Genomic DNA, 12,567 nt, shown 5'->3' on the forward strand with positions numbered 1-12,567 from the left:
ATGCCTCGTTCCGCGCAATCGTTGACGACTTTCATTTGACAAACCTTGTGCTTCATTTCAAGATATGTTGAATCCATATCCCACTCTGAAGATTCTTTCATTAAAAATGATTCAGCTTTTTCTTTTCCATTTTTCAAAATTAGATCGAAAAGTTCTGCGGTGCATTGTGTGACGAAGGAAGACAATGGGCTGTGACAATCGAATGTGGCAGCATCAAGTCTTTTGAGAGATTTCTGCCTTGGCTGTTGTTTCAGGTTGTTTGCCATGTCTCTCTTGGTGTTGTTGTCGACACGGGAATCGAAGAAAGCCAATCCTATTAGATGTTCAGAAAAATACCAGAGGTGGCGATGCAAAACTTTTGCTGCATTAATTGCAATTGTACGATTTGGATATTCTTGAATCCGTTGAAGAAGCTTGGCATCATTGAATGGTGCTCGTTCAGCTAACGGAGCTTCATTCCAAAACTGTCCGTATACAAATGCCACAAAAAGACTTATATCTGTTATTCCTTTCTTTTCCTTTGCAGTAATAACAAATTGATCCTGAAACAAATATATCTTTATACAATATATAGCTTTTGCCATCCAACGTGCATTGTGTGTTGCACCTGGAGCCCAAAACTTCACTTTGAACTCCGATGTTGTAGTTGATCCTCCAAGGAAAATAAGGCACAAATTCAAGAGTTCTAAGTAATCATCCCTGGGTTGTTGACCTTTAATTGCTTCACTATAATATACTACCATTTCTTCACGGAGTTTGAGAAAAAAATTGCAGTTGTAAAATTCTTTATTCCCTATAGTGAACACCTCCTTGTTGATTGCTGGCCATTGTTTCTGGAAACGGTTAAAAATTCCAACTTCAGGTCCTTCACTGGTTCCAAATGCAGTCGTGAAAATGGTGGAAAGCATGACTTCAAACATATGGTGCCTGCATGCTATCCATATAAGATTACGGTCAAGATTCTGCTCCATTATTGTGCAGGCACCATTGTTCAACCCAGTGTTAGATGAAGTAGTGTCAAAAACCAGTCCCCGAACAAATTCTTTCAATTTCCAGTCTTTAAGAGCCTTCATGCAAGCATCAGCCTGTTGCTCACCTGTACCTCGATCAATCTTTGGAACGCCCAGCAATTTTTCCACCCCACCACCAGTCACAAGGATGGCAATTCTATCCACTTTTTTTTGACCACCAGTGATATCAGGTAAGAGCTTTCCATCCCAATGCAGAAGAAGTGGATCATCAGGAGAGAAATCAACCTTGTCAGCTGTAGTCACCGCTTCACGAACAGATCGCCTTTTTCTGCGGATTGTGCTGTACGACAATGATAAATCTTTTACCAAGTGACCAAGAGCCTGAGACACTGTTCCAACCACGAAGAGTGCACGGCGATCAGAAATATTAACACGATCAAGAGATGATACAACATTATTTGTTAGAACTTTCATCTTCTTTTTCGTTGAACCACTTGTGCTCAGTGTGCTGGAAGCGGAAGGAGTCTGATATTCATCATCATCCAAGGAACTAGAGCTACTTTCACTCACAATGTCAACTGCTGATGAAGAAGAAATGAGTTCTGTTTTTTCCATCAGTTCCGCTTGACTTCTTTGACGCCTCAATTCCATTTTAGTTTCTCGGACTCGTTTCCGTGCCTCCCTAGCTGTTAAATTCCGATCAATTCCTGCCATACTACAACTTAATGGATCTTCTTGCTGCTGACGTAAAAATGCTTTATCTTCATCGTTTTTCATAACTTCTGATGCATTCTTGGTTGAAATATCAAAAAGTTCTTCAAGGTCAGCGTGGAAAATTCCTTCTTTCATTTGACAGCTGTCCAATTTTGATCCTCGGTGTTTTTTCAGCAGCAGATATTCGTCATAAAGTTTTTTTAACTTTCTTTCCGCATTGTCAATTCTTTGAGTTGGAATTTTTCCTCTCTCCCATATAACAAGAACTGCTTCAATTGTTGCCCGAATACTTTTTTTCACTTCTTGTTTCTCTTCTATATGATGGAAGAGCAACCTCCGAAGAACATCCCCTCTTGAAGGAAGTCTGGCAGTCGACAGAGTTTGTGTAGGTTTACCAACAAGCCACACCTCAGCAGAAGATCTAGTGGTTGCCATATTATCAATTTCTAAATTATAAATAAATAAACAATGAAAAAACAAATTTGCGAAATTTGAGAAAATCACAAAATTTTACCAATGGTTAATTCATCTTATAAAACATGGCAACCCCTAAAATTGCTTCTTTTAGTCTAATTTTTGGTACACATGATCCTAGGTGATAAAGGAACACAGGCAACCTTGAGGAGAATGTTTTTTGTGACATTTTTTTTTTCTATTACAATCTGAATCACCCTAATATATATATATATATATATATATATATATATGTATATGTATATATATGTATATATATATATATATATATATATATATATATATATATATATATATATATATATATATATATATATATATTGTTGAATAAAATTTTCTTAAACTCTTAACTGCAATTATTTTTTAAGTTTTAATTTAAAATTTTTAATAAAATTACTGTTATAAATTTTGCTATTAAATAATTAACCAGGGTTGTGTTGATTCTCTTACAACATTTATAAAAGAAAATATGATCATCCTCGGAGGCATTGGTGTTGGACTTGCATGTGTTCAGGTTTGTAGAGTTTATATTTTTCATTATCTTAATTACTGTTTGATATATGTTGAGCACTGTGTGTTTCTGCTTATGCAAAAAACATTGTTAGGGCCAATCCTCTTATTCAAGAATTATAATTAAAAGTACTTGATTTTATGTTTTGAAAGACAACTTTATGTTTGGATGCCAAATTGGCCATTGTTAATAAAACTCGGGGGTTGGGGGTGGTGAATAAAAGGGTGGGTTGGAATTAAGAACAAGTAAAAATTAATAAAAAAGGGGGGGGGTCTTAATAAGCTTGGGGTGAGTGGGGGAAATCTTCAAAAGTTAATAAATGCCCCCCCCCCCCCCATTTATTTATTTATTAGGAAGTCGAGAGAAATATAATATTCAATACTTTAAATAAAAATTATGGGCAGTGATTTTAAAAGCGTTTCAATAATAAAAAAACATTTGTAAAAATCTAAGGTCTTTAATTGTAATGGTGTTTAAAGACATTTTTCACTTTTTTCAACAAAATTTTTTCATCATTTTAGTGTATTGACATAAATATTTTACAAATTTCTTTAAAAAGACTGTTGTTATCTAAAAATGTTGTTGTTTATAAAATTTTTTTTTTTTTTTAAACAACACTTGTTATAAAAAATACATTTGTATTTTTTATAATAAATTCTTATAAAATTTATACAACTTTCTTAATACTTTAATCAAAAACTATTATCAGTAATTACTAATTAAAATAATTAATCAGTTACTTTGTTACTTTATTTAAAAGTTAATATAAAAATCATTAGTAAAGATAAAAGTTTCAAAGTTGTTTATTTCGTATATGTCTAACATATAGTTCTAATGTATAAATATAATATAAAATCCTTATTATTCAGCGCTTTCTTTAAATGTTAACAGCTGTGGTCAAATCGTCAAAACAAATTTATTTGCGTGGTCATATAATTGCGTGCGATCGCACACCTTCCTGTAAAGGCCTGTCTTTAGTCTGTATGTGCCCCCTGCAGATTACTACTTCAGTATAAAAGTATTTTTTGTATTGTCATTACACGCAAGGTTATATATATTTATATATATATATATATATATATATATATATATATATATATATATATATATATATATATATATATATATGTATATATATATATATGTATATATATATATATATATGTATATATATATATATATATATTAGGGTAGGTGGATTTTTCACTTTTTTTTTTTAAATCGTAAAGGCTAAGGTACTGAAAGTTGTATTTATATATATAAAACAAAAAAAAAACAAGTTGAAGGTGTTTAGTCAAACGGCGGCTTGCGGGTTAGCGATCAAAATTCAGAAGTACCCTTATCAATATTTGGTATAAAAATAATAACTTTTTGCTTGTGGTTTCATACTTTTCAATACGTGCAGACAAAATTTCAATCAAAAAAGTTTGACACACCATTTAAAATCATTTATACGTTTTATCGTTTTGTTTTATTAAGTAAAAATGTTACAAGTCCAATTCATATTTAAGTACAAATTTTTTACTTGTAGTATTACATTGATTATCTCATTAAACGCTCAATAAAATGTAATAAATAATCATTATTAGTTTAATTAGTTATTTAAAAAGCAATATTAAACTAAAAAAAAATTATTTCAAGAATGTAACAAGCAAGTTAAGCAAGTAAATCATCGTATGAATGAGAATATTGACCTTTTGACAAAAACCTTTTGTTTTGTTAGTATAGATTTATGCCTGGCTTCAAATCCATATACGGTGTTAGAAGCTTCAGAAACTATATACGAAACATATACGGTGTTAGAAGCTTCAGAAACTAATTTGACACATCTCTCAAGGCTCGGGAAATGAGAGTCTTGAATATTAGGCTTTATTTTATTTTTAATGAATGTGTAAATATCTTCATCGAAAAACTCTTTTGTAGTTGGTGGCTCCATGTCGATATAAGCAAGATCAGCAATATCAATAAGAGATATCCAGCTCATAGCATTCCAATTTATTTGAGGGATTTTTTTTTCTATTCCATAACTGCTTTTGTTTCTAAAAGTAAAAATATCGTTACTTTCAAAAAACTTGCGAAAAACAAAAAAATTAATAACCTTAATTAAAACTTAATATGATAATATACAGCACAATACGTTTTTAAAAAAGCTTACAGATGCCTGATATATTATAAACAGAAAAACCAATTTTAAAAAGTTTACTGTTTCCTGAGAGTAAGTATTGTCTCAAATCCGAGAGTCCTGATCTGTTCATCATTATTTTTAACCATTGCGTAGAGAAAATTTGCAGGTATCAAACAGAAAGCATTACCTTGTTTTTTTTTACAATTCTTTTTACATCATTAAACTTAATAAGATTCAATTGATTAATAGTGAAAAACAGAATCTGGGGGGAATCTTGCAATTTGGAAGATTTCTTTATTTGAAACCGTGATGGAGCATAAACTTTAACAATATAATGGGTAAGCTTTTTCAGACTTGCGTTTGGAGAAATATCTCGAGTGTATAAACAAAGAATTTGTATAGAAAGGGTTAACCATCGAACATGATTTATTTGACCTATTTAACAATTAGCCCATTTGTCGTCTACTTTACCTAATCCAATACCTTTACAATATTCGTAAAGAAGCCTTTGATCAAAACTAATATCTTTTAATATCTCATGTGAAATATATCCTTCAGTGATAGAAGTTTGAATTGCTTCAACTTGAGGTTGTCTATGAATTTCTTCAGAGCATCTTTTCCCTATTGGTCCACTAAAATTTTGTGGACCGGTTGTTTTTCCATCTAACTTTTTAAAAAGGGCTTTTAGTGGGAGTTCATTCTGATGACGGCTACAACCTATTTTGTGAAGTTTCCTTCTTCTAGATTAACCGCCAAGCCACTCCTCCAACCTGTATTTGATGCAGTATTATCTAAAAGAATAGCACGGATGCTCTTCAGACTGTCATATTCTTCAAGTACACTAAATTCTCAATAGCAAGAACATCTCCAGTAGCACCAACAACGTGTATTGTTCTGTGTGTCAAGTAGATACCATGAGATTTGCCATCGTCATGTGTAAAAGTAAGGTGATGTTTTACAGCAACACATTTTGTTATGAAATTTTTTCCTTCAAAACTAATTGTTTTTAAGTATCTATCTTTCCATCTAAACAAATGCAAAATAGTTGTGTCTTCTCCTCTGAATCTGCGTTTTTTGAAATTACTTTTACTTTTGACTTAGCTCTGTCTAATTTAGACTTATCCATTAGAATATTATTGATGTCAACTTCCGGTAGCAATAGATGCTTGATATCATGGAGTAAGGCGTTTCCAAGAGCTGCGCCGAGATTTGAAGAACATCCGCCTCTGACCAGCTCCATGGCATATCTTGGAAACTTTTGAGTACTATAACCTACCTGAGTTCTTTTACTTGGTTTCCATTCATCCTGTTCCTTAAGTAAAAAATTTAAAATACTTATGATAAGTGATTTTATTATTAATAAGCGTTAAATATATACTAAACAAATAAAAATTTTAAGGCCTCGCAAATAAAAATATCTGAGATGTTATTATTTCAGATATACATTCTGGGGAAACTGGTAATAAACTTGAAAGCTCATTATTAATATGTTTGTGATGTGACATATTTCCTTCCTTCTCTTTAATCCTATTGTTTTGTTTTAAAGCAGATGTATCTACCGAAGACATTTGGAACAGCCCCTTTGGTTCTGTTTTTAAACGCTGGTCCTGTATATAGGCTCTTTCTTCTATTGGAACTTTTGCTTCTTTAGGGCATATGCAAATAATGTGTTCCATTTTGCATTTTTCTTTTTTGCACTTTACATAAACATTGTTACATGACACAATATCCAATGAATAGCAACATGCAGATATGTCAAAAAGTTTGTCTAGTTTAGAATCTAGGTTTCGTTTGATATTTGCTTTAGCGTGTTTGCGGTTTATGTTTTTTACAGTTGCAATTAGATTTTTAATTTTTGTTTCAATACATTTATCGTTTATTAAAGGCAATCGTGGATTGACAGATAACCATATAGATTTTAAATCACATGAAACACGTTTAACGATTGCCCAAAAGTTCGGTTTAATGTCAGAACTATCTAAGAAGTAATAAAATTGAATCAATTGTCTGTATGTGCTTGGATCCGTTGCAATTAAATCACAAGGGCAACCTCCGTAATTCTCTTCACTTTTCGATCGTGTATAGGGCCTTTTTTTTATTTTTGGCATTTTTTATTTTCTAAAACTAAATACTTTGTTCATATTATCATTACGAGACACATAAATTATTTGCAATAAATTAGTAACACTTTATTAAAGTACTAAACTATTTTAATTTTGCACAAAATAATAACTTACTTGATAATAATAATTTTTTCAATTAGTATACTAATTTACTAGTAAAACGTGCTTATTGTTCACTTTAATCTATTTTAACTACATTATATCATTCTACAAAAGTAACATTTATAAAATATAAAACAGTTAAGCATGTAAATCTAGTTGTATAGACTCAGGCGAATCAAAAAGTATATTTTAAGAAATATTTATTAGCTGCTTATAAATTTGATATTTTGAAGTTAAGTTAAAAGCAGTCAGAGACTTTACTGAACACTACGAAACTACTAAGTTAAATATTGTTTACAAACAAAATACAATACACGCGTGCTTTAATAAATAAAGAAAAATAAATTTTATAAAACAGCGAAAAGTAGTTTATGAAGTATGCAAATTCACAAACTCCATCGAAGTTCCGCAAATAAATATTCACTTAAAACACTTAAGTTTGCTATTTTTGTTACTTGTATATAAATATCCAACTTTATATTGCTTAGCTGTACTTACATACCAAAATCGACCTACCCTAATATATATATATATATATATATATATATATATATATATATATATATATATATATATATATATATATATATATATATATATATATATATATATATATATATATATATATAATGTATATATATGCATACAAAAATGTATACATACAAAAATGTGTGATTAAGCCCTGAGCTTAATTATACTAAATATTTTTGTGTTACGTAAGTATAATTAAGTTCATGGCTTTGCACTCCATTAATCAAGTTTTTTTGGGCTTCACAAGGGTTTTACTATGCTTTGGGTCATTGTCTAAATGAAATATCCATCCTTCAAGTATTTTGTCTTTAGCATGAGGCAGCATAACATTCTTAGTGATATCATTACACATATTTTCACCATTATGCCATCAATCAAGTTGATAGGACCCACACATTCTCCATTAAAGCAATCTCAAAACATAACATTTCCACCTCTGTGCTTACTGTTGGTAGGTATTTTCTATGGCCTTTTTGTCAATAAAAAATTTCTTATACCATCAGATCCATAGTACTTTTAACCATTGTTCTTTTGCCCAGTTCAAATGTTCAAATGCAAATTTCATGCTTCTTTATAGAAATAAAAGGTTTCTTCACAGGATGTCTTTCAAATAGATTTGCAGACTTCAAATGACACTTGGTTGTGTCAACACTATATTTCGCAATACAAAATTCTTTTATTTTAGCATTTAACCAGACGGCAAAATACTGTTTTGTTAAGTGCTGAAATAAAATAATTTTGTAATATATATATATATATATATATATATATATATATATATATATATATATATATATATATATATATATATATATATATATATATATGATATCCTTACAAAAGGGGTACATAGTTTTCTCTTTATAATAATAGTTTACTATTTGTAATAATATTGCATATAAACATATAGATTCTTCCATGATGCTCTCAATCAACTATCATAACCAAAAGTTATAAAGAGAAGTACAAAGAAAAGTTCTAGACTTCAAAGACAAGTACAAATTAAAACTTTTTGACATTGCAGTGTGCTAGTGCACATTTAAAGATCGCCTTTGCAGTAAAGGATATTAGGTTCCTACTTTTGAATAAGTATTTCTAGTTAGCAAATCATAATTAGAATAAAATAGTTGGTAAAGTTTTAGGAACTCTGAAGTATCAAAAAATGTTCAATGGAAAATAAAAATAAGAAGTAGATAGCCAATAAAAAAGCGCAAGCAACTGGAGGAATTTTGATTGGAAAGCCACCACTGATGGATTCTGCCTTCCTAAAAAGCTGACCTTTTGGCAGAAAGTTAGTTAACCGCTGGCAGCATTATTAACTCTGCTGATAACTTCTGTATTGCAATATTAGTATTTTTTTAATAAAACAGATACAGCTGTCAAAATCAAATGAAGTATTATAGATTACTTTAGCACGAATAAAGTTTCTTCACATATATTAGTAGCAATCAATTTTGAGGGCCCAAATATTGAACAAAGTTCTTATACAATTCGTCAAAAAAGAAAGTAGGAAGACCGCAGTCTTAGTATGTCAGCTTTATGGTATTACACCATTTATTTTAATACCATTTATAATTATTCTGAATGTCTGACGACATTGGAGAGTTGGTGTATAGTACCATTTTTTAATAGTAAGGTTGAAAACTGTATTACATAATTTGATGTTAATTTCCATAGTTACTTGGATTGTTATGATTTGTATTAAAACTATGTTAATTGTTTTTATTTTTGAAACTTAGGGTTGAAGCTTTTTTGTCCCACTTTTCCCTCAGAGAACCTAAAGACAATAATAAATTTATTTTTATGTATTTTTGAATTTGATGATTCTAAACCAAAAACAATTTTTTATTGCTATTACCAAGGTTCTAACTTTTATTTTTTCAATGCACTCTACCATACATACATACTTTCAATGCACTCTACCATACATACATAGTAAGTACTATACATACCATACATACATAGTAAGCACTATACATACCGTACATACATAGTAAGTACACCTAAAGAAGAAGCTTACAAGAAGTTCTTACAAGAAAAGGGAGAGTTGTTTTTGCTCAGGATATTATTTTATTATTAGAGCTATTTAAAAAAAAACCATAAATACTTCTGAACAAACTATAGAATATAGGCTTTACTCTGTAGGGTGTTATGGGTCCCATGTCTCTAAAAAACTCTTTAGTTTAGAAAATAGCAAAATAAAAATGCCTTCTGTTTCAAAAAACTACTTTTTAAAGCCACTAATTTTTTGGAAATTAAATTTATGGTCTGAAAAAAGTAAATTCGATTTCAAGTGTTTCCAAAAAAACCATTAAACAAAAAACTATAAAAGCAAATACGTAGGAGATTGTTTTTAATGCGATGGAGGATGGTATTTTTTTGTTTCACTCAGATGGTAGCTTAGTTCAAACTGAAGAAAAGTCAACAGAAGCTGGTTACGTAAATATTTTACAAAACAATCTTATGTTTTCTGAAAATGTTAGTGAGTATTGATACCTTCAATACTCATTAACATGGTTTCATGCTAAACATGAATTAAACTAATACTATTAAACAAAATTTTTATTTTAACTAAATTTTCTTTCCCAAGGGTTCAGAGAATCATTGCAGTTAAAGAGGTCATCATTTTTATTTTTATTTACTATTACTAAAAACTCAGAAATCTTTTTAAGCAGTAATTAATAAAATAAGTAAAAAAACTCTCAAACACGAACCTTGTTAATCATTAACACAAACACGAATCTTGTTAATCATTAACACGAACACGAACCTTGTTAATCATTAACACAAACACGAACCTTGTTAATCATTAACACGAACACAGCAATAAAATATAGATAATACTTTTATATAGTATGTTAAATTGGCTTGCATAACATTTCCACAAGTAGTTTATGGGTAGTCATATTCTATACTCCAATTGAATGTTTTTGTTGATAGGCACAGGTTCATCCACTCATGCTATAAATAAAAATAAATATGTGAATAAAAATCAACTTAAAAAATATTTTTTGACTTTTTATCCTTCATTTTTATAGACTTCATTTATCTGGCCTGGCATATTTTTTCAGTCTGTACATACCTTGTTTTTGTGTAGTAGCAGTCGAGTACCTAGTCCCTATTCTTTTACCTTAACTTTATTGCCTAATTTTATACTCTTTTTGCTTTCAAACAAATATGGTTTATGATTTTGTTTTGAAACAAATTTATCTAAACCAGAAATTTGTAATTGTTTTGAAGAAATTGAAACATCTGCTTTTTCTTAAATTGTTTTATAGTTGATATAATCTTAAGACAACGAAATAAATAAAGTATTTTTAAAAATTTGTTTTTAGCTTCTTGGTATGTGTTTTTCTTGTTGCCTGTTCTTTGCTATTGACGATTATTAAGCAGAGTGTTATTTATGAAGCGCTACAGTATCGTTTACACCACTCGTAATTTTTCTTTTACACTGAACGTTAATGTTGTTTGCATCAATCGTATACATTAATGTTGTTTGCACCAATCGTATACGTTAATTTTGTTTACACTAATCGCAAAAGTTGATATTATTCGCACTAATCGCATACATTGATTTGTTTCTACTTATCGTAAGTGCTGATGTTACTTACGCTAACCGCAAATGTTGTTTAAATATAAATTTATTGTAAATATGAAATTTTATAAAGTTCAAATTTTATCAAATGATCATATATGTATATACAAGTTATTATTATAAAGGTTTTGAAACCATTTTTTATAAAAACATTGTTTTAAACTTTTGTTTATTTATGAAATTTATATATAGTTGTAGTAGGGTTTCTGTTGATAATTTTTAAATGTTTAACAAAATATTGAGTAAATTTTAAATATTGTAATTAATTTATATAGTATTTAAATATTTAATGTTTTTTTGTTTTTTTTTTAAATATTTGTAATATTTATTTTCAATATTTGTTATAGTTATTAAATTAAATTTTAATATATAATTATAAATTTATACTTAATGACCTCTTGACTTATATTTTAATGTTTTTCATCCTGTTGAAATTATTTAAAATTTTTGTTTCAAGCGTAGATACACTGGGAATAAAACAACTATCCCAAGTTTTTATGTCCCGCTTTTTACGTAGGAGAGAGCTTCTCTCCCGAGGCAATAATCATCCTTATGACTAGGGAGTGGCGATGTATCGCTTAACGATGAGTCGATTAATCGTGTTCGATGCACTGAACAACTCATCGTGTTCGATACGTCAAATGCGAGTAGTTGTTTAATGCATCGAACACGGTTGATCGAACAAAAATGTACCTGAACGATTAACGATGTGTTGTATAAAAAATAATATATAAAATGTCATAAAGTTACTTACATCAATTGTTTTTTTAATTTACGATTATGTTTCTTACGATGATTTAACATTTCACAAGAAAAAAGTAAATAAGTTGTCTTATGTATTGATAATCGTAAAATTAAATATTTGTCTAATGTATTATTAATCGTAAATCGTTAAATTAAATAGATAGAAAATGTGAACATTTTTTTTTTCCTGTAAATTTTCTTTTCCATTATTGTAGCACAATAGCAAGCAACAATAACCAAATAAAATTTTAGTTTTGAATCTAGATGTTTTAAAAATTTTATTTTTATTCAATCGATGCATTGTTTAACGATCCAGTCTTTCGATGCATTGTTTAAGGATGATGGATATTCGATTCATTTTTTTAACAATGCGTGTTTCAATGCATCGATGTATTTAACGATGTTAAACGGTACATCGCCGCTCCTTACTTATTACAACTTAATTAATATGTACCGTGTATCTTAAATCTTTATAATAACTTATTTTTGCGGTTAGTAGAATGTTTTTATCCTGATGGTGGGGATTGAAAAAACAGCTTCTTTTTTTTATATAATTTTAGTATTAAAAAATTAGTTATTATAAAATAATCTTTTGTTTTTAAAAAATGTGTATCTTTTATTGCAACGGCATAAAAATGAATATATATAAAAAAGGCATAACTTAAATCTATTATAGT

General features: G+C 29.3%; 1 protein-coding gene across 1 annotated transcript in view; it reads left to right on the forward strand.

Moving 5' to 3' along the window:
- LOC100202014 (CD151 antigen) overlaps positions 1-11,539 on the forward strand; it is a 29,634-nt gene extending 18,095 nt beyond the window's left edge. The window contains exons 6-7 of the mRNA XM_065790598.1: positions 2,590-2,673; positions 10,887-11,539. Coding sequence (XP_065646670.1) covers positions 2,590-2,673; positions 10,887-10,940 — 138 coding nt within the window. The 3' untranslated portion in view covers positions 10,941-11,539. The remainder of the gene's footprint in view (positions 1-2,589; positions 2,674-10,886) is intronic.
- The last annotated feature ends 1,028 nt before the right edge of the window (positions 11,540-12,567 follow it).

This window comes from Hydra vulgaris, chromosome 02 (genome assembly GCF_038396675.1).
Source record: "Hydra vulgaris chromosome 02, alternate assembly HydraT2T_AEP".
NCBI classification, from domain to species: Eukaryota; Metazoa; Cnidaria; class Hydrozoa; order Anthoathecata; family Hydridae; genus Hydra; species Hydra vulgaris.